The sequence below is a fragment of the Notolepis coatsorum genome, assembly GCF_963971535.1.
Source record: "Notolepis coatsorum genome assembly, chromosome: 9".
NCBI classification, from domain to species: domain Eukaryota; kingdom Metazoa; phylum Chordata; class Actinopteri; order Aulopiformes; family Paralepididae; genus Notolepis; species Notolepis coatsorum.
The window spans coordinates 112085822-112110442 of NC_140173.1; the positions used below are offsets into that span (position 1 = coordinate 112085822).

General features: G+C 41.0%; 1 protein-coding gene across 1 annotated transcript in view; it reads right to left on the reverse strand.

Annotated features, from left to right (window-relative positions):
- The window catches only part of atp6v1ba (ATPase, H+ transporting, lysosomal, V1 subunit B, member a), a 122808-nt gene that overhangs the window by 84576 nt on the left and 13611 nt on the right, over positions 1 to 24621 (reverse strand). Inside the window, exon 2 of the mRNA XM_084321147.1 lies at positions 1804 to 1859. Coding sequence (XP_084177273.1) covers positions 1804 to 1859 — 56 coding nt within the window. The remainder of the gene's footprint in view (positions 1 to 1803; positions 1860 to 24621) is intronic.

Consider the following 24621-nt stretch of genomic DNA (forward strand, 5'->3'; position numbering starts at 1 on the left):
GGCATGTTCTCCCTGCGTCATTGTGGGTTTCCTCCAGTTTCCTCCCCGCAATTGACTGTGGTGTTTTACTGTTCAGACCGATCTGGTACAGTAGCTCTGACGGTGGTGTTTTACAGTTCAAACATACACAGCCTCCGTCAGAGGAGAGGATAAAGGCTCTGTCGGGCAGCTGACCATATCTCTATCTATGGGCATAGGATGGACCAGATGGCAATCAAATAATTGGAATATTATTTTTGGAATACCACCGACCACAGGTAAGGACAACAATTTCAGCTTAGTTTGTTAAACCCAGATTCGGTTCAAACAAGGGACTAAACACGTTTAGCAATTATGCCACATCAATGTGGAACGCCCTACCCAAAGCTGTAAAGGAATGTGAATCACTACCCACTACTAACACTCAAAGAACACCTACGGGAGACTGCAATTCGAAACTGGCCCCTGTAAATGTCCTAACCCAACCCCCTCCAATGTACAGTAAATGACCAAGTATGGTTGTCAATATTCCAATGTACAGTTTTGCTTGTACAATTGTACAGTGTCCCCCACCCACCCCTCCTACCCAACCCCCCCCCCCCCCCCCCCCCCCCCCAACCCACCCAACCACCTCCAATGTACAGTCCCCCCCCACCCCACCCAACCTCCTCCAATGTACAGTTTCTATGTCAAATGTATATACCGTAATTCCTCTTAATAGTAACCGGGTCTCAAATACAAGCCGGGTCTCTATTAATGGCCGGGTGCGCTCTTGAGCTAAGCAATTATAAGCCGGCCTCCTAATACAAGCCGGGTTACTAATATACTGAGCTGCATACTGAGCTAGTTACTTGATTTCACTTTGAAAACGTTGAAATGACCAGTGACCACCTGTAATTGCACTGTTTACTATTTCATACAGTACTTGGTTTCAATAAATGAACCCAGTACATTTTACTGGGTTCAAACTGACACAAAATGTTGATTTATTCATTATGATCCGTTTGAAAATTTGAAATATAGGCCTCCCTCTTATACAGGCCTCCTCCTAATACAAGCCTGGTACCCGCTACAGTTGAAACAAATACAAGCCGGGGTTACTATTAGAGGAATTACGGTACTCTCTTTTCTGGACTCTTTTTGTATCACAAACAGTACTGTATTTGCAAATCTGGTATGTCATAAATGTATAGATGTAGCAGTACTGTCTATCTGTATGTCATGTATGTCATATATGTTATGATGAATTGAAAATGGGGGACCCTGATGTAAACAAGACGAAGGTCTTTCTCTGGTCTGCATCCCCTTAACAATTGTATGTATTGAGCTGTACTGTACTGTACCCATTCTGCAATCTGTTAATAAAGTTTTCAATCAATCAATCGTGCATGGTTTTCATACCCATCCCACTGATCGGCGTGTGTTGTGGTAATAACGAATGCCGTTATTGGCAATCAATTAATCAGAACCCCCCCCCTTTCATGCATTCATGATGAAACATAATACCCATCATATGCTTTTGAAAATAATAGCGTGTCCAGGGACAAAACGCCAATGGCTTTAGTAGAATTGACATATTTCACAACATTTCACAAACAAGGGTAAGCTAGGCTATCAATTTGGCAAACCTCATCAAAATGAGAATATCTTATATTGAAAAATTTACATTCCTGACATTTAAGCATATTGCACATGCTGTGAATGTGGCTACCATTAATTTACCCAGCCAGATATCAAAATAGTAAGCTGTAATGTCCTTGACAGAGAGAAACGTTTGGATGAAAAGCATACAGCTGGGTAATAACAAATACTGTAGCGACTCACCTTCACATTATCCAGAATCACCAGAGGTCCATTCACACCAGAGACCGTAGAGTAAGCTGGAAAAGAGGAAAATGTCTACTTATTATGTGTGCAACTGCTAAATAAATTCATTTTCCTTCATCTCCATCTTGATTAACTGTTATAATCAATTGTAATATATTGCTTACTTTCTCTGGAAATGTATCCTCATCAAAGCTCAGGTAATAATGGAGGAGTTTAAAGATCCCCTCCATGTGTTTATATTGCTGTACATTGAATATCAATTAGTTCTGTATGGTTTTTCCACCAAGAATGTTCAATAAACTACTGAAAATGTCTTCGCAACATCCTTACACCTTTACCCTCATTGGGAATTCAAGGATCTATGAATCTATGGATCTTTTGCAAAGATCACTAGATGCGTCAATTTATATAATACAAGTTTTACACTAGCATTTCATGTTAGCAGTTAGCATTTCCTGGATGACAAGTGTGGCCAGCTGGGCAATTAGCAACCATGACAGGTTCCCAGGTTTATTTGTGTCACTCAGATAGGGGGCTCAGAATTTAAGTAAGTACAGAGACGCCTTCCCCTTCAGTGGAGGAGTGGTGACAAATATCTGTATATAATCTGTATAGTCAAAGTCATGTCATGATAGGGCTGGGCGATATAACGATAAATATCGCGATATATTTTAATAATTGATATCGAATATCGAAATAAAATAAAAATCGATTTTTTTTTTTTTTTTTTTTACCTGCAACAGGGCAGTTTTAAAACCAGGGACAGTGGACAGACTTGTCTTTCTTGCCTGCAACTTAAAGTAATGGCTTTGCTTGTCCAAATGACAATACTGACCAAATTCAGATTTCTTTTTCTCTTGTCCATTTATTTTGTTTGCTTTCTAATTTAAAATACATTTTGAAACCGTCTGTACACAGTAGGCTATGTGTGCTAGCAGAACTAGACTCCAGTCACGAGTCACAGTGCACATGTGCAGTGGTTTGTCCACCAAAAAAGCGCCAAAAGATCGAAAATAAACTAGCAGAGCCAGAACTGTTCAACTCCTCTGGAGCCACAGCCAGCAGAGAAGCTGGTTTACTTTAGCTTTTAAACCAGCTGCAGCCTGAGAACTGGAGTGTGAGGGGATGTAACACTAAAGATGGCGGCAATGACAAAGAATTGCTGCAAAATAAACATACATCTGTTGTTTAAAAAAAAAAAGAAAAAAAAAGAAAAAAAATCATTTTTTTTATACTTATAACAATTCGATAATTATCGATATCGAGAAATAAAATAAAATTATCATATCGTTATCGCGATATGATTTTTTTCCATATCGCCCAGCCCTATGTCATGAGTTTTTTTCTTTTTGAAGTTTTAGAAGACCTTAAAAATACCAAATACATAATATTTGACTAGTGATGCACCGATGTGAAAATTGTGGCCGATACCAATATTAATATTTCTGTTCTGGCCGATAGATATTTACCGATGTCGATATCTCTGTATAGAAAGCACTTTTATGATAATCAAATAAAGAGGTATTTTCCAAAACGCATTTTTTTTAAATTTTGTAACTCATTTTCAATAATGACTGATATTTTGAAACTATTTAAGGCCAAAACATGTAAAAAAAAAAAAGATATATATATATTTTAAAGAAAAAGAAAATATATATTTTTTTTTATATCGGCCCTATCTTGATATCAAACCGATACCGATGTATAAAAAAACAGCCATATCGGCCGATATTATATCGGCGACCGATATATCGTGCATCACTATATTTGACCATATTTAATTACATTTATAGGATCCCCATTAGCTGTAGCAGAACAGCTATTTTGTATAGCGTATATATTTGAGATATATTCATATATAACAGCACATAAAAGATTCAAGATCGTTTATTGTCATATGCACAGTTAAAACGACAGTTTGCCATACAATGAAAATCTTACTTTGCTAGTCCACTCTTCACAAAAAGAAAAAAAAAAAGAAAAAAAAAATCACACAGTACTTAACTTAAACATATTTAAATACAAGAGAGTGCTAGAAAATAAGATAAGATAAAAATATATATACAATACAACAAGGCACAGTGAGTTACATTGCACGTTCCATGGAGGCATACTGGGACTCCGAAGGTGCAGTACCAGCCATATCCTGCTAGTAGGCAGTATCAAGAGCGCAGTAAAGCCTGTTCCAGACCGGGTGTAACACTCAAATGTCTCCGGACGGACTTTTCTAGTAATGGGAAACCTAGGTCCTAGGGCTTCACTCGATCGCATTGAATCGTTTTCTGGACCCCCGATCCATATGTTGTGGTGGGTTATGTCGTGGACCAGATGGGCATAGGATGGACCAGATGGCGATCAAATAATTGGAATATTATTTTTGGAATACCACCGACCACAGGTAAGGACAACAATTTCAGCTTAGTTTGTTAAACCCAGATTCGGCTCAAACTCGGTACTCGTTATCACCATTTATTACATGGCGTTTTCACATTCGCCGAAATGCTTGCTTGTGATTGGTCAATAGCGCTCGTCAGAGGTCCGATATTACTCTATAACGGACCTCTGCCGAACAATAATGACCGCTGTGCGCAGCTGGACCAATCAAGCCCACTACACACACTATCAGTGCTGCTCAGCATATGCACAGCTGCACTCAGTCATGCAATCAGACCACAGACCTGCCGGCTGCCGATAATAATCACTTTATTTGGGCTGACAGAGCCACAGAACAACTGCATCTGCATTTGATCTCGTCTCGTCGATGAATTAGGTATATTGTTAGTAAGTTAGCCATGTAATAAGCGGGATAATGTATAGCCTATACTAGTCATTGTCGCAAAATAATTGACCTTCAACGTTTAAAACACCTCGGCGCTGCGCCTATTTTGCGACAATGACCTCGGGCTCGTAGCTATACATTATCCCTTACATATAACACTTATATTGAAAGACGTTGACATTAGGGCCATTCTTTCAACCTAAAAGTGCACTTTCTTCAACCTCGCACCTAAATTCCTTAGCAACCCGTGTTACCAAGTAAACAAATCACAGAACGATAGCCAGTTAGCCAGCCAGGTACCGACGTTAGCTCTCAGAACGATTAGCCACGTTAGTTAGCCAGCAACCAGCCAGGCAGAGACGTTAGCTCTCAGAACGATTAGCCACGTTAGTTAGCCAGCAACCAGCCAGGTACCGACGTTAGCTCCCGGGTCGATTAGCCATGTTAGTTAGCCAGCAACCAGCCAGGTACCGACGTTAGCTCCCGGGTCGATTAGCCACGTTAGTTAGCCAGCAACCAGCCAGGCAGAGACGTTAGCTCTCAGAACAATTAGCCACGTTAGTTAGCCAGCAACCAGCCAGGCAGAGACGTTAGCTCTCAGAACGATTAGCCACGTTAGTTAGCCAGCAACCAGCCAGGTACCAACGTTAGCTCCCGGGTCGATTAGCCACGTTAGTTAGCCAGCAACCAGCCAGGTACCGACGTTAGCTCCCGGAACGATTAGCCACGTTAGTTAGCCAGCAACCAGCCAGGCAGAGACGTTAGCTCTCAGAACGATTAGCCACGTTAGTTAGCCAGCAACCAGCCAGGCAGAGACGTTAGCTCTCGGAACGATTAGCCACGTTAGTTAGCCAGCAACCAGCCAGGTACCGATGTTAGCTCCCGGGTCGATTAGCCACGTTAGTTAGCCAGCAACCAGCCAGGTACGGATGTTAGCTCCCGGAACGATTAGCCACGTTAGTTAGACAGCAACCAGCCAGGCAGAGACGTTAGCTCTCAGAACGATTAGCCACGTTAGTTAGCCAGCAACCAGCCAGGCAGAGACGTTAGCTCCCGGAACGATTAGCCATGTTAGTTAGCCAGCAACCAGCCAGGCAGACGTTAGCTCTCAGAACGATTAGCCACATTAGTTAGCCAGCAACCAGCCAGGCAGAGACGTTAGCTCTCAGAACGATTAGCCACGTTAGTTAGCCAGCAACCAGCCAGGCAGAGACGTTAGCTCTCAGAACGATTAGCCACGTTAGTTAGCCAGCAACCAGTCAGGCAGAGACGTTAGCTCTCAGAACGATTAGCTGTGCACTACAATCAACTCTGTGTCTGTAATAGCAGTCTGTGACGTCACGGTATTGAGAATCATACCGGCGGGATCTCGAAATATCCTGGTATACCGTAATACCGTCATACCGCCCAAGCCTAGGTCATAGCAGCAGTTAAGTGTCTTTAGTGATTCATAGGTGTGTGTGGAGGGGGGGGGGGGGGGGGGGGGTAGGCATTCAAGAGTCTGATGGCCTGTGGGTAGAAACTGTTTGTCAGTCTCGTGGTTCTGGCTTTCAGACTCTTATATCGCCTGCCTGATGGCAGGAGGTTGAAGAGTCTGTGTTGGGGGTGTGCACTGTCTTTAACACATGCGTCTAATATAGTGGTCGAGGACCAGCTTTTGTAAACAGACCGGTGTCTTTTTGTACAGCTAAATCTATACTTTATAGTATTGCTATCTGTCCATTCTCATTGTCAATTGAGTTCATAAACCGTCCCTTCAAAATGGCTTAAAGAAGAAAAAAAATGCATCAATAGGTTGTCATTTTATAGCGCCGTGAATATAAGCATTATAGCGGATTTTGTCTCGTATATTTTCTGGAAGGCTAGTTATAGGGCTAATAGCTGCTAACGTTATATTCAACGTCATTTCCGTTTTACATATGCTAAAGAAATAACTCAAACTGCATATCATCGGGACTGTCCCAAAGCATGTATGAATCAAAGGGGGGGGGGGGGGGGGGGCGGGGGATGTAGTTTATTATTATTGATTACCAATAACAGTGGTCGTGTAACTAGCCGCATACGCTGCTCGGCTGGTTGCGTATAATAGCAAGCTCTGATCCGGCTGTAATTTATGTGAAAAAGATCTTACCATGAGCCAGTGAGATACCCCCGAGCATTTCCCCGTTATCGATCGGCATCTGGTAAATCGATATGTCCATTGGCTGATGATAAATCCCCTTATTCCATGGTGAAATCTGCTATTCGAAATGTAATCCACGGTACAAGATGCTGATTCAGAATCCGGGTACTGAAAATCTCCATTGAAAGGGAAAAAAAAAGTCATCCATTCGCCCACAGGGCATACTGCAGTGGAGAGATGGCGCCCCTAAGAGGATCTGGCCGGTATTGCACGTTCTCGATTTCACAGACGAGAATATATGCAGTGCCGCTCCGCGGCCTTGACCCGGTTATTAAAATGGAATAAAAGCAATAACTTGCCACGGCTTTATACGTGATTCTGTCCACAACGCATGGATTCGAAACCCGTATTTATACGTGGTCGGGCGGCAAAGTGTTAATGATGTTGTGTGCTCTCCTGGTGGCCCTGGTAGAGTAAATGTCCTGTAGTGAGGGGAAGGCTGCTCCAGAGATGTACCGAGCAGTTTAATCACTCGCTGGAGTGCCTTCCTGTCCTTAGCAGTGCAGTTTCCATACCAGACTGTGATTGAGCTGGTAAGGACACTCAACCGTACTTAGAAGTTGCTGAGAATCTAAGGTGGCATGCCAAATTCTCAGCCTTCTTAGGAAGTACAGTCGTTGGTGGGATTTTTTTTATTATCTGTTGGGTGTGGTGAGGTCCTCGCTGATGTGGATACCTTAGAATTTAAAGGTTTTAACTAGGGATGTCCGATATTATCGGCCTACCGATATTATCGGCCGATAGGCATTAAAATGTGATATCGGAAAATATCGGTATCCAAAAATATATATATATATATTTTTTTTTACATTTCTATAACCTTTATTTACCCAGGCAAGCAAGTAAGAACAAATTCTGATTTTATTTATTGTCAAAAGTATGCATAATGTGTTAATTCCACAACAAGAGATATGTAATGTTAATTACCTGAAATTATTCCATTTTTTGGGGGGGGGGAAACCCTGCATATATCGGTATAGGTTGATATCGGTAATTAAGAGTTGGACAATATCGGTATATCGGTAAAAAAGCCAATATCGAGCATCCCTAGTTTTAACCCTTTAAAAAGAGCTTGAGTTGTAGATGGAACGTAAGCAATGTGCATCTTACTCAACCAATCATAGCTGGAAATATAATACTGGTTTACTACAAACATTATCAATGTAATTAACAAACCTATTACAGCATGAGAAAACATAAAACGTATTTAGTTGCCTAGTGTCAAGTCCTCTGAGTCAATTATGGGAATGAAAGCATGAATCCTATGTTTTGAACTTTGGCAGTGCGATTACCCTCTTTATTTGGATTACATATTATGCCTTTAAGCAAAGCATACGCCCTTTCTTCACTAAAAGGCAACAGGATAGAAACTGAGTAGCAACAGTGTTCCACTCTCCTTTTCTAAATCAGTCAATCGACAAGGAAATAAGTAGCCTTCTTATGGACACCTCACCAATATTAATAATCACAAACTGACCTTTCGTGGTTGAGGCTTTCATGCATTTCCATTGTCAAAATGTCACAGCTAGGCAAAAGATAAAAATTCCTGAGATGCACTTTGCACAAGTGGGGGACAATTTACAAGTGAACAGCAACAACAGGCTTCAGCCATCAGCATAGCATGTAGGGTCATCATTATTGAAGGTTATTGGAATTAGCCTACAGCTTTACCAAATATCAATCCATCATTTCCATCCAACATGGAAATACAAGTCTTTGGCTAGTTTCTTGGCCAGTTTGCTTGTTTAAAAAAAGAAAGTGTATTAAAAAAAATATATATATAGACACACACTATATTGCCATTTTGGCTATAGCCCAGCAATCACTTTGAGGCCAATTAGTTGTGTATTTGCCATTGGGCCAGGGCATCTAAATGACCCAAACTAGTTGAAATCAAAGTTTAGGCCCATAATGATGTTGGTCTTTAGAACAATGTTGTTAAGATAAAAAGACAAACCCATTTCTGTGTTGTTGCTGTACCTAAATAAAAGTAGATAATTTCAAATATCCTTCACATTAATAAATTCCAAGTATTCTTGCAGCTGCAAGTAGCCTCACTGCATGACTGACCACATCCAGTCTGGTTCATGCCAGACTGCTCAAAGCCACACAGGAAATTCACTCACTGTCCACTATAGCAGCATGGGTGGGCTGCTTGGGGTCTCTTTGCTCAGCCCTCTTCCTAATTTAACAAACACCCACACTCCCATCAAAGACGCTATATGCCTCATCAGCCCTGCTAGAGTTGGTAGCCCATTGTACGACCCACCCCTGAACTATATGGTAGAGAATAGGGCTGGGCGATATGGCAAAAAATCATATCGCGATAACGATATGATAATGTTATCATATTTCTCGATATCGATAATTATCTAAATTGTTATAAGTATTAAAAAAAAAATCTTTTTTTTTAAACAACAGATGTATGTTTATTTTGCAGCAATTCTTTGTCGTTGCCACCATCTTTAGTGTTACATCCCCTCACACTCCAGTTCTCAGGCTGCAGCTGGTTTAAAAGCGAAAGTAAACCGGCTTCTCTGCTGGCTGTGGCTCCACGGGAGTTGAACAGTTCTGGCTCTGCTAGTTTCTTTTCGATCTTTTGGCGCTTTTTTGGTGGACAAACCACCGCACATGTGCACCGTGACTCGTGACTGGAGTCTAGCTCTGCTAGCACACATAGCCTACTGTGTACAGACGGTTTCAAACTGTATTTTAAATTAGAAAGCAAACTAAATAAATGGACAAGAGAAAAATAAATTTCAATGGTCAGTATTGTCATTTGGACAAGCAAAGCCATTACTTTACGTTGCAGGCAAGAAAGACAAGTCTGTCTCTGGTTTTAAAACTGCCCTGTTGCAGGTCACAAAAAAAATAAAAATAAAAAATAAAAATCGATATTCGATATCGATTATTAAAATATATCGCGATATTTATAGTTATCGTTATATCGCCCAGCCCTAGTAGAGATCGGTCTATCCATCTATATCAATCATATATATATATAAAGGTGTAATGACTGGAAAACGTTGGACCTGTTCACAGTGCAAGAAAATAAAATGGTGGCAAAGGGTAGTACTATTAGTCTATTAGACTAATAGTATATTAGCGGAAACAGTGAACTACAGTATTAACTCAATCAGCGCCGGAACCGATGATAGTCGGGTTAACTCGCCAACCGTTCAGCGCCAGACCCGAGTATAGTCGGGTTTTCATCGTCATTTCTTTTATTCGATATTTCCATTAATTACAGGCACACGGACATCTGGGTTAACATGGGGAATCATCCTGAGAATGCCAAAGTGCAATACCGGCCGCATCCACCCAGATGGCAGTATCGAGCACCCTTTGAAACATTATATCTTGGCCTGTGCGTCGATCAAAAGTCTCCGGTCGGATTTTTATTGGTCGGGGAAGGGGAGCGGTTGTCCCGATCGGATTGAGAAGCGTGAAATGCTCCCAGTGCATGATGTGTGGCGGATTATGTTGGCGACACGATCAAGTCAAGTCAAGTCAAGAGTTTTATTTGTCACGGCATACAAGTATACAATGAAATGCGGGTGGTCTTGCCCGCAACGATGTGCAATACAGTAGTACAACATATAATAGAATCCAATAAAACAACATTGTGCAACATCGACACCAATACTGGGGCTCGCGATCAGATAATTGGAATATTCTTTTTGGGGTACATCCTAGTGAAGGTAAGGCCTATGGTATCAATCCTGCTGTGATCCAACCATGACTTCACTTCGATCACTATATGTGTGTAACGTTGCTCCACAACGTGTGCCGTTGGTGAAAATGAAAGCATTAAAAAAACTACCCCCCCCCCCTACCCTTTCATGCATTCATGATGAAACAAAATACCGATAATATAGATGTGATTTCGAAATAGTAGCGTGTACAGGCGAGAAACTGCAACGTTTTTAGTGAATTGCACGTATTGCTGCATAGTGTCATTTTCTGGGATTAGACAGGATTACTCAAACTATACTCATATTCACCACGGTATAAAACGGGAATGTATGGATGAAAAAAGTATTTCTTTAACACATATTGAACGATAGTCTATGTCAAATGGGCCATAGTATTGTATCCATAGCTAGCTATAATATAGAATATAGTTATAGCCCTGCAAACACCGCCACATATTCCTATATTTTAGAGCGTCGGCCTGTTAACACATCACGCATATCGCTGTGGCGCTGATTGAGTTAAGATGTCCAACCGGTCACTGTAATGTAATGGAACATATGTGGGTTTGGAAAGCGGCTGCTGACAGTCAGTAAGGGCCAAAACAGGGACCAACAGAGGCGCATGAGACGTGGGTGTAAAACGTTGTCCCTTTCTCTCTTTGGGGGATAAACATTAGCTCCACTGACATTGGAGTCAATATAAGCCGTCTGCATAGAACCCAGGGTCTGCCTCTCTACATAACTGCAGACTAGAGCCGACGATGAGGGGGTGAAAGGGGGATTGGGCAGTTGTGGGTGGGAAGGGGTTGTGGGAGGGAGGGGGGCGTCAGCATTGTTACCACTAGGTCTTCCATCATAGCCTGGGGTTTCTTTTTCTGTGCGAACCGTCAATCTCTGGGACGATATCAAAGGCGCAAGGAAATTAGAGTGGACTGGTTCTAACACGGCACACTAAAGCCTGGCGGGGTGCATCCACTATGCCACTAATTAGGCAGCAGACAACAAAATAACCTGTCAATGCGCTACGGCGCTGGAGCCATTTCCCACACACACCTGCATTTCAACCCCTATTAGCCAGACAGGCTGGAAGAGAGAGGGAGGGAGCGGGGGGGGGGGGGAGAGAGAGAGGATAGTTTAAGTATGAGAAGATGCAAACAGAACACGAGCACTAGTTGGGTCTAGGCATGGGCCGGTTACCGGTTCCACGGTTTACCGCAGTTTGAAAACGTTGCGTGTCAAAACCACTCAAATTACGTTCAGAATCAGACAGTAGGCGCCGATGGTATAAGTAAAATTTTTAATCATGAACTTCGGAACATGCCGGTCAGAAATGTCAACTGGAATGCTGAAAGTTAACATGGCTAGGTAGTTAGTTGTAAGGGAAAATACATGACGTGGTCTGCTGGTTTAGGGCTGACCTTCGAAGCTTTTTTTGGCAATCGAAGCTTCAGGGCTGAGCTTCGATTTTAATTCGAAGCTTCGATTTTTTTTTTTTAATATATATATATATATATTTTTTATCTTATGTTGTGGGACTTGTACAGCACTTTCGTAAACTTTGTTGTTTTTAAATGTGCTCTATAAATAAAGTGGGTTGGATTAATTAATTAAGTAGCCCCTTTCAATACTGTGACGCAGCCAGTATTGCATGCATTTCTACATTTTATTTCCTATTTTGTTTATTCATCCCAGTATCTCTTTCTTTTTTTGTATTTTATTTTATTATTATTTTTTAAACAGACATAAACTTTTCTTCTTTATTCTTTATCATTATTATTATTATTTAAATGTTTCTTGTTTAACTATGGATTGTGTTTCTTTTATAATGGTATAAATGATTATTTGTGTAAATAAGGTTATACGCCAACCATTAAGAAAATACATGTTAGTTTAGGAATAAGGGGCAGGTAACAATAAGATTTATTCTTCTTCCTGCTCCTTTTGTCCATGGAATGGCTATTTATGATTTTTTTTAATGAAGAAACCATGATTGTATTATTCCATGTGGCAAATAAAAACTCTGAACTGAACTGAAACAAACATGACAACACACGATAAGATATACAAGCATTAACAGTGCACATCCAATGAAATCACCATTTAGTTAAATGACTTACCGTAATTCCTCTAATAGTAACCCCGGCTTGTATTTGTTTCAACTGTAGCGGGTACCAGGCTTGTATTAGGAGGAGGCCTGTATAAGAGGGAGGCCTATATTTCAAATTTTCAAACGGATCATAATGAATAAATCAACATTTTGTGTCAGTTTGAACCCAGTAAAATGTACTGGGTTCATTTATTGAAACCAAGTACTGTATGAAATAGTAAACAGTGCAATTACAGGTGGTCACTGGTCATTTCAACGTTTTCAAAGTGAAATCAAGTAACTAGCTCAGTATGCAGCTCAGTATATTAGTAACCCGGCTTGTATTAGGAGGCCGGCTTATAATTGCTTAGCTCAAGAGCGCACCCGGCCATTAATAGAGACCCGGCTTGTATTTGAGACCCGGTTACTATTAGAGGAATTACGGTATACAGGATATACCCCTAATACCTGCTATCTAATACCCTACACACATATGCTCCAGCTCGTACCCCCCCCTCCCGGACCCCCCATTGGATATCCATACATTATCCCTCGCTCCTAACCAGACACTACCATTATATGCTAGCTTTTATTCTCTCCACCACTTCTAACCACATAGTCATTTGGGATTCATTGAGACCCAAAATTCTTGCTGTATATATTTCTTGATAAATTACATCGAGATATGTAATAATCCAGACCTTTCGGCAAATTTTTTCCGGTTGGAACCTTCGTGATGCCATCAGCTTTTTAGCCACTGTGATACCCGATAAAACCAATCTCTTTTGCTGTGGATGTACTGCACACTCAAAAACATCATTCAGCAGTAATACAGAGGGGTGTACAGGTATATTCTGCTGGGTCACCTCTTTCCAGAATATCTTGACTGGTGGGCAGTCCCAGTACATGTGCATAAATGTCCCCTCGTCCCCATTTGTACATAAGGAGCATTTGGAGTCTTGTTTAAGACCCATTCTGTTCAGTCTTATAGGAGTCAAGTATGTCCTGTGAATATAGTTAAGATTGATTTGTTGATGGTCCGGGTTCCTTATGTAAATCGAACATTTGCCCAGGCTTCTTGCCAGTCAAAATCTCTTTCCAGGTCTGGTATATCCCTCCTCCAGACTGAGTCTAGGTGGAGGGTTTCATACGAGGACGTTAGTAATTGATGATAAAAATCTGAAACAAAACCTCTCGAAGTCTCTCTTTCATAGAAGAATTTGTGGTATCTGTGGTGTACAATTGGTATCTTTAATGGAACACCGTGAGACTTCAAACATAACAATAACTGTGCGTAAAAATAATGTGTGGACTCGGTGAGATTACATTTTTTGCGTATTTCTTCATAACTACAAAAACCCAGTTTGTTGAAAACATCACCTAATGAGTGTATGCCTTGCTTTTCCCATATAGGGAATCTTATAGGTCGTTTTCCAATCAAGAGTGCATTGTTATTGAATAAGGGAGTATGATTATGCCATTTATGTGGGTTAGAATATTTTTTGTGTGTTTCACGCCATATCCGGATCGCATGAATAATTATGGGGCCAAATTTCCATTCGCATTGCTTAATTGATAATTTAGTGTATGCCATGTCCTTCAGTCTATGTGGAGCTACTATATTTTCGTTTTAACTTTTGACAGGAGCTAGCTAACATTGTTAGCCAGCTAGCTAGCTATTAGTACCGGTGATGCGGAACCCTTATCCCCAACACATAGTTCCGTGGGTGAATTATGTTGATCCACCACAAAAGATGAATAGTTTAAATGTATGTTTAATCCAGTAAGAATAGTACTAGGCTATATAACATACATCTGTGCAAGTAGATTATATTAATGAAACGTATTGCCCTTTTGACATGCAGCCTACATATTCATAATCATGAAAGTTTATTTGGAAGTATTTTTTATTCTGTACTTAGTTTGAAAGTGGTCAGACAGTTCCCCATGTGTGTAAGACAGTCTTTACACATTCATAAATAACATAGAAAAACTGATGTCATACCGGCACATGCCTAGTTGGGCCTTTCCTTTTCCAAATAAAACCACATCTCTTTACATCTATGTCACGTCAAATTTAGACTTGGGAGGAACATAATCTGGTTTGTTTATTGATTTTCTTCTTGTATTATTTTCATGGGTTGGATTTTTGGACCTCACTCTACAGTGGAGGGGGGGGGTCATCACTTGTGCTTTTCACTCTTTGGGCAATGAGAATTACCTTGCACTATTCAACACTGTACCAGTAAGAGTATCCACCTCTATCTTACAGCACCAATTTTGTAAAGTACTGCTCTCTCCTCTCTAAATAACTACAGTTGATGTGCCGTTAAGCAAGGCACTCAAACCCTAGACTGCTCCAGAGGATGCCAATTGGTCAACTCTCCCTCAGACAACCACACACACACACATGTCAACACATGCCAGTTTAATAACAAAAAAACACTGGAAAAACTATAATTAGGGAATATAAGCAATGCTTAGCATGTATGCAATCATCAAGTACTGTACCACCGATGCTGTTGTAAAGACCACAAAAATGCAGGAGACCCCACTCCTCCTCCCCCACCACACACACACACCATGATCGACATGTTTATACTTCAATCTCCAACAACGTCCTATATCCATTATGCCCCCTTTACAAAATGCATGCTTTTGTGAAAATTCCATCAACATTTTCAAGACATTATGTTTCTGTGTTCATCCCTTTTTCCTCAGACAAATTACTGAATGTGCACTGGCTGGTCATGTTTACAAATGGGCTTAATAGCTACACTTACCCTACAAATTGCTCATGTCTCAAAAGATACATATGGCTATTTGCTGCAGGGTGATAATAGTGATGATGCCAGGAAAATTGCAGATGTATAATTACACGGCAACCTGACAAAATGGCATCCGATGTAATAAAAAAAAGTCAACCAACGAACTAGATTCTTGTACCGGATCTCCTCTCTGGTAAACAAGAATACCCTGAAGACTCTGGCAGGAGCACTCATTCAAGGGTACTATGACTATGCGTGCACCTCATGGTACCAAAGCACCTCAAAGGCGCTTAAAACAAAATTACAAACATCACAAAACAAACTGGTCAGACTACTACTTGACCTGAACCCCAGAACACACCTCACCCCTGCCCACTTTGACAACCTAGGATGGCTTAGAGTAGACGACAGAGTAGAGCAACTTGCAATGGGCCTGGTCTACAAGATACACTATACGACCGGGGTGCCCATGTACATGTCAAAATACTTCCCAAAGGTCAGTGAATACCACAACCACTACACCAGAGGAAGCTCAACAAATCATGTTAAACCCAGATTCGGCTCAAACAAGGGACTAAACACGTTTCGCAATTATGCCACAACAATGTGGAACGCCCTACCCAAAGCTGTAAAGGAATGTGAATCCCTGCCCACATTCAAAACCGCTCTTAAAAGAGCACCTACGGGAGGCTGCAATTCGAAACTGGCCACCGTAAATGCCCAAAACCCCCACCACCTCCTAATAGACAGTCTCCTCCCGACCGCATGTATATATTCCCTCCCCGCCGTATGTATATTTCTCTCCCACCCACCCACCCCCTCCTAATGTACAGTCCCCTCCCCATCATATGTATATACTCTGTCAGGATCTAGGGGTAACAGTACTGTATATTTGAATACCGTTTATGTCACAAATGTATCAGTACTAAATACCTATATGTCCCTATGCCATAAATGTCATGTATGTTGTGTATGTCATAAATGTCTATATGAATTGAAAATGGGGGACCCTGATGGAAACAAGACAAACGTCTTTCTCAGGTCTGCATCCCCTTAACAATTGTATGTATTGAGCCGTACTGTATTGTACCCATTCTGCAATCTGTTAAATGATTTAACCAAATGTGGTTTGCGCACTCATTTCACAAGGTAACTATGACTTAATAAATGGGCCATACATTGATATGGTGTGTGAAGTAGCAACATTTCCCATTAGGTTTGAAAAACTTTCTCCGCCCCTCTCTTGCTACTTGAGCTGAAGTGCGGCGGCCCCCTGGCTTGGCATGCAACCACGGTGCGGCCTGTTCAGCTGCCAGGGCCCTTTGTGTACAAAGATGTTAATTGGTCCTAATCCTCCACTAGAAGCTGTTTTGGTAGCCTGACCTCACACCCTGAAGGACACCTTGGTGTGAAATAGTAAAGGGCCCATTCAAGTGCCAGAGAAAAGAGGCACAGAGCATTCCAACACAATTCAATTTCCCAGCTGAAAGCAGGGAAGGGGGAGGGGTCGGTGCTAGGATGGAGACGAGGGCGCATCATCATTCTGATGGTGAAAGAACGGTACAAAGCAGTGGTAACTGATGTGCGTCTTATCCCCTGCTACAAGCACACACAGGGCTTCTCCCAGTCACTGTCTTAGCCCCTGCTACAAGCACACACACACATAGGGTGTCTCAGTCACCGTCTTGACTTAGCCCCCATTACAAGCACACACACAGGGCTTCTCCCAGTCACCGTCTTAGCCCCTGCTACAAGCACACACACAGGGTGTCTCAGTCACTGTCTTAGCCCCTGTTAGCACGCACACAGGGCTTCTCCCAGTCACTGTCTTAGCCCCTGCGACAAGCACAGACACAGGGCGTCTCAGTCAGTCTTAGCCCCTGTTACAAGCATGCACACAGGGCTTCTCCCAGTCAGTCTTAGCGCTACTTTACATGTAGCAGGGAATGCCAATTGCCTCAAACTTGAGACCAGGAACTGGCCCTCCTAGTTTCAAGTTTCAAGTTTCAAGTTTCTTTAATAGTTGTCATACAGAAGTACAGAATACTTTTGTACAAAATGCTTCTTACTGTTGCGCTCCAGAGACTGTGCATGACAAGATAAGTATGAAATAAAAACATAGTAAAAATTAGAAGTAAAAAAAGAGGTCACAGTGTTCAGTTTAGACATATGTACAATGTTCGTAGACGTAGTTACCATACAATATACAATACTGTGCAGTGTACTAATATACAATACTATACTATATAGTGCAAGGCATAAATGGACGAGGTGCAGTTTAGGTACAATTCACAGTAGGTGTACGAGTTGTAGTGCAAATCCTTTATCAATAAATATAAAGTGTAAGTGTGTTTGTGTGATCTAAAGTGTGGAGAGTGGGTGCTGCAGTGTGTTGTTTGTTTGAGTGAGTGTGTGCGTGTGGGTGTGTGTGCTGTGTGCATTTGATGGTTGTTGCATAGTGATTATTGTTCGTTTAGCGATTATTGTTCGTTTAGCAGCCTGATGGCCTGGGGATAGAAGCTCCTTCTGAGTCTTTCTGTGCTCGCCTTAAGACTCCGGTATCGCTTGCCTGACGGCAGCAGTTCAAAGAGGCAGTTGTTCGGGTGGCTCGAGTCCTTAATAATTCTCTTAGCCTTCCCCTTGCACCGCTTGTTGTAAATGTTCTGGAGGGTGGGAAGCCCCCCTCTAATTGTGCGTTCGGCTGAACGTGTCACTCTTTGTAGTCTGCTACGGTCTTGTGCAGTGCTATTCCCAAACCAGGAGGTGATGTTGCCGGTCAGGATGCTCTCTATTGTACATGAGTAGAAGTTCCTAAGGATCTTCTGACTGACTTGGAACTTCCTTAGGCGCCTGAGGAAGTAGAGGCGTTGTCGTGCCTTCTTCACAACACTGCAACTATGAGACAACAAACATTGCACCATATAAATCACAAACAATCCATAACCTGATGATGACTACAAGATCTGGCAACAAAACATAGGCCTACTCAGTTTCCCAACGATAGTCTCAATTCAGTTTGATTTGTCCATGATAAGCCAACATGCATGCAGATCTCTGGCTACCTTGATACTACAAGATACTGTGTGTGCACAGTATACAGAGATTACCAAAGCAGCCTCCGTGGAGAAGTCCAATGCTAAATGAGGTCATAGGGCAAATTCGAATACAGAGATGAAATCAATTTAATGTTGATATCCTTGGAGCAAAACAATTGTGCTATCAAATACTAATATTACAGTTAGCTGAAAAATCTGATTTAACAAGCATTGAAAAGATGAAGGGGGGAAATACCTGCAGGAAATTCAACAGCAAAACCAGTGTGTCTTGATTAAAAAATGAGAATACCACTGAATTTCAGCCTTGAAGTGATTCTTATGGGCTTTGAGAATTCACTCAGTCCATATTAGTGAACCCTCACTACAGTCTACCAGGGACAAGTCCCACCCTCTTATCTGTGATATCCAACCAATGTGCAGCTCCATAATTTTCAAATTATTTTTATGAATCCACAAAGTCTGTGTCCCAAGCAGCAAAAAACCAGCAAATATTAAATTTGACTGCTCACAGCCACGAGAACATGTAAATTCTTTGGTGGTACTCGCCTCAACTCAATGGACACAATAACCTGAATAAAGTCGGGTTAACTCGCCGGCGCTTGAGCGCCAAACCGAGAAAAAGTCCGGTTTTCATCGTTATTTCTTTTATTTGATATTTCCATTCATTATCCATCCAGGGAGCCTGGTGTTATCATAGGGAATGAGTCTGAGATCGCATCCTATCAGGCGGCGGTATTGAGCACCCTTTGAAACATTGCGTCTTGGGCTGTGTGTCGATTATATGGGTCCGGGTCGGCTATTTTTCTCCAGGCAGGCCAAGCGGTTATAACGCTCGCTCGGATTAAGAAGAATCAAGTACTCCTGATCCGTGTTTTGTGATGGATTATGTTGGCGACACGATGGACATCAATACTTGGAATGGCGATCAGATAATTGGAATATTCTTTTTGGGTTACATCCTAGTCAAGGTAAGGGCTATATGATATCAATCTTGCGTTGATCCAAGAATGTCTTCATTGCGATCGAGCGTATGTGTGTAACATTAGTCCATAATGTATTCAGTTGGTGACAATCAAAGCATCAAAAAACGACCCTATCATATAACACTATTACTAACACTATTACCAGCCTCCCAGGAATTACCCTAGACCAGCGGTTCTGGTAGAGCCATATGAAATCCACGTTCACGAAATCGCGGAATTGAGTAATAAAAATGGAATCAACTGTAAAAAAAAATAAGAAAATATATAAAAAAAGTTTTTTTATTTTTTATTTTTTTTAATGTTGTGGGACTTGTACAGCACTTTGTTCAACTTTGTCAGTGCTGTAAAGTTTAAACCTTTTTAAATCTTAGACAAACAAAACACTTTGCTTTCATGAAATATTGTAAGCCGTCATTTAAGGCTTTATAAAAGCAGCACAATGAACACAAATCTGTCAGTGCCGAGTCCGACCTCATCTTAAATAACAAACAGCATTGCTTGTTGTAGTTAAAGAGAGGCAGAGTTGATTTTGCACACAAAAAAAAAAAAATATATATATATATATAATTTTTTTTATCTTTTTTTTTTTAATAGTCGAATTTTATTTTCATATTGGAATCCCATGCCCATCGAACGAAGCTTCGAAGTATTTAAGACAGCCCTATTAAATGGACTGTTATATATTAAATTGTGGACATTTATTCATTCCCACTTATTAGACATTATTTCTGATGGTAAAATGAGCGTACAAAGCAAAATACAGAATTCTGAAATATTAAAACGGAAAAAACGGAATTTGGAAAAAGAAATTATGGAATTGAGAAAAAAATTTACGGATTTCATATGGCTCTAGGTTCTGGTGCCGCAGAGAGCTGCCAGGGGTGCCTTGAGATTCAAAAAATAATAATAAAAAAAAAAAAAAAAAATGTTAGTTCTTTTTGGATTACAGAAAATTCTCACTAAAGTGCCATCTGTTGCAGCTGCACTGTTTTCCAAGAAAATACCATATTTGGATAAGTTTGACCATTTCTCAAAATCTGAAAATCATTATTTAATAAAAACACAGAAAAGGATCACCGAGTTACTCTGGATAAAAAAAAACTTTACAGACAACATTGAGACAAAGCTTCCTGACACATCTCCATCCAAACTCTTGGAAGAACTCATTGAAATCTCATCTGATACCACCTGGAGAGCTAGTTTCAGAGTGTGGTGCTGAGTACCAAGTCTCATGATGCAGCAGTTAAGGTGTTGATACCATTCAGCACCACATATCTGTGTGAAGCTGGCTTTTCATCCATGACAGCTCTGAAAACTAAATATAGGGCCAAGTTGAGCCTTGAGGATGACATAATTACTTTATAATTTGTTCCTCAACGTTATATAGACAGGTAATGTTTTGTAAACTAACGTTACGTTTAGAATGGAATGAATACATCAAGTATGCGTCGGCAAAGATCGTTAGCTCAAAGCTAATCCGGCCCGTTTATCAACTTCCTGTCTTTTAGAAATATGTTTTTTTTTGTATTTTATTTTTTTATTATTTTTTAAACAAACACATAAACAAACATGAACATAAAATTAGATATACAAGCATTAATTAACAGTGCACATCCAATGAAATCTCCATTTAGATAAATGTCTTATACAAGATATACCCCTAATACCTGCTATCTAAAAAATATGTTTTTATAGTGAAAATCATTACCAAAACGTCCGGAAAAACCTCACAGGAGCATTATAGACTGTCATACAAATGTACAAATGCTATAAGGTGGCAAGAAATGCACTATAAACTAAAACTATACTTTGCGGTGTCGTTTCTTGTGCTAGCTTCCGTTAGCCAACATTAGCCTTAATTAGCGTGAGCAAGTAAACTAACAGTAAACGTTTTTACATGAAATACAGCCCAAAAACCCTGCTGACAAACGTTTGCTTATTAAATACATTCTATAATATAATAATACAAACGTTTCATTACCTCTCTGTGATGACAAAGTTGTTTAAATAACAGGAGAAAAGTTGCTAAAAACAATGTATTTGGATGGGACCGGAAGAACCATTTTCAACCCGGAAGACCTACCGGAAATGCCTACTTCACGTTGTGCAAGTGATCAATAGTGTTGAGTGTATGTTAGTATATTAGGAAGAGTGCAATATTACAGAAGGTTTGTAAGAAAGTTGAATCATTATTTTTTATTTGTTGTGCACAAAATGAGTTCCCTTCTATCACTAACATTATTGTTTAAGCATTTTTGGTTGAAATAAAATTCAACGTAATTATTTTACGATTAATTGCGAATATTTTCATGTTGAGCTATAGATTGTGGATGAATACGCACAGAAAGATACACCATGCAAATGTTCATGCTTTATTTGTTTTAAACGAGACGATTTAGAAATGGGCAATGGGTAGGGCGCCAGGGTGGCACACCGCGTAATGCACTGTAGTGCAACACGGCCGTTCCGGGTTCGACTCCCGGACCCGGCGACCTTTGCAGCACATCTCTCCTCCCATAATTCCTCTCTGCCGGACTTGTCCAATAAACAAATAAAAATCAAATTTTAATTTTTTTTAAATACGTTGTAATTTCAAACGAGGTGGACCGGCCGGAAACAGCAATGACGTAACCACTACACCTCCCTATTGTGGTGGGGAGTTTGTTCCACCATTGTGGGGCAAGGACCGAGGACCGGCTTTTCTTTGTTGACATAATCATCCGTTTTATCTAATAAGATAATGTTCTCAAGTCCGTTTACCACATTCCAGTAATTTATTGCAGTAAAATGGGATTTTTTTTTATCTTTTTTTAATAATCGATACTTGCCGTCACTGTATCAATATAATGAGATTTCTTTTTATGAATGAGTGGCAAAATACATACATGCAAAAATGAATGATTCAAGTAAAAAAATTAAAAATAAAAAGGATTAGCAATATATACATATTAACCTCTTAAAGGCCAACTTGCAGGTTGTATTTTTGTTGAATAAACAATGGACTAGGCCAACGGTGACTTTCATGAAGGGAAAAAAATTGAAATTGACCCAGCGTTTTTATCAAACATTTTGTCTGCCCAACACAATCACCACGCACGTGGATATTTTAATCAATGGTTCATAATGTGCGTGTGTAATCGAAATGATGTCGTCACGGCAGGTACAGGCACCAGGGGGCTGAGAGTCACACACAGCTAGTGGCAGGCAGAGAGCCTTGCTACTACTAGCCGAGCGATGAATGAAAATGTATCCGTTTCACCTAACACTATTGCTCCGTGATCATAGCCATCCATCTCTAAAGCTAACCACTATTTGTAAAAGCCACAAGCACGTTACCATATGTAATAATGTAAATCATTGTGTCGTTGTACATATTGTGTATACACCGTTAGAAGCTAACGTAGCTTAGCTTGGTAGCTATTGTTGTGCTAACAACATACCCCGACACCCAGCTTGTTAGCCAGCATGAATGCCCGATTTAAAATGGTTCTCTCCTCCTTGTATACCCTTGTCCTCACAAGTATTCTGCCAGGGAACTTATGGACATGACAATAGTAGTAGTTATAAGGTGTTTGATCATTGTGTCGTTGTACATAGTGTATACACCGTTAGAAGCTAACGATAGCTATGAGCTCAAACACCCTACAACCACCACTATTGTCGCGTCCACAAGCTCCCCCGGCAGAACACCCGCGAGGACAAAGGCACACAAAGAGGAGAGAACCACCCAATTCAGGCACTCATGCTGGCCAACAAGCCAGACGCCGCAGCACGTTGTTAGCACAATAGTAGCCCACTCGGTGCATCACAGTCACTGACTGTGATGCACCGAGTGGGCCACCATTGATCAACATGCAGCAACGTGTAGCTTGCATGATGCGTGTGCAGTGCTTTGCCACACAGGTCTGAGAAGAGGACCTGTACATGATTTTACTCGTTCCCCAAACTCCTCTACATGCGCCGATCTAAAATGGTTTACGACAGTAGACACAATGCTAACTGTTACAAAGGGTCAGATTAAACCGAATATATGTATTTATTGATTGATATATATTGCATAATATTTGTATATCATTTGATATCCCTTGTATATTCCTTGTACATATACACGGAATATCCCTTTAACCTACTATAGCCCATAATATTTCATTCTCCTATTGGATGGCGTGCCACCAGCGCCAGTGCCGTGCCCCTGGAGCCGACTTGAAAGCTACCGACACGACTTGTCTCAACATGCCCAGCTCTGCCCAGGGATACGGCGACAGAAATGAGATAGGCACTATTTGTTCCCCGTACATATAAATATGGCGCAGGCGAATATAGAATTTCTTTTCAGTTCGAGTTGGAGTTCAGTCTTGTTCAGTTACCCAAGTGACGCCTCACCCACTACGCAACGTGCGGTGCAGTAGGGCTCGTATTGCCCCAAAATAGAGTCGTGTTATCCTAATACGTTTGTTCAACGTATCGTTCGCTACTTACTAGTAAAAGCCTTCATTACGAGTCAAAGACCACGTGAAGTGAGTAATTGTGAGTCTAAATAGAGCACTTATAGCCGCGTGCAAATAGGATAGTAACGTCAAGTTCAACTGTGGACCACCGTGACCACGGAGGATTTACACCGGTGATTGCAGAGCCTTTTCCGGCAGGATTATTATTATTCTTCATTGCTTTGGCCGGGCTGCTGGAGCAGAGAACCGTCTACCCCGCTGCTGTGTGGGATCTACCGTGAGGACATCATTCAAGCCGTCTCTGTTGGACCAGAGGCTGACCGGCTTACACCTGTGCTGCTGCACACTGGAATTACAGCGGCTGCTTTTCCCCGCTGACACAGGGGTAATATCGCCTCCGTGGAACCATTGACTTTGCATAGAGCATTGCCTCCCCCTGCTGGCTTACAACCGGTAGTACCCCCCCTTCCAGTATCTCCCCTGAGTACCATAGATATAATTGGACATTCATTATTGATTTGCCTATGCATAATTCCTTTGCCTTATAAGCGCAATTAAAGTAAAGTATATTATGTAATAATACCTTTGATGTAATAAATATTCTAAACAAGTATTTGTGTGGAAACCGTATCATTGTGGAGGAGTTCTCATCTGATATACTTGTGTACGGTATGGCCAGTAATGTACATAAGACGGTAGTGGTTTAATGATACCATACTTGATTAATACAGTCAGGGAATTGTACCCCTCAGTTACACTAACGTTAGCCAGCGCCATCTATCCAGTAGTACTATGACCCGGACGGGCATAAGCAGGGG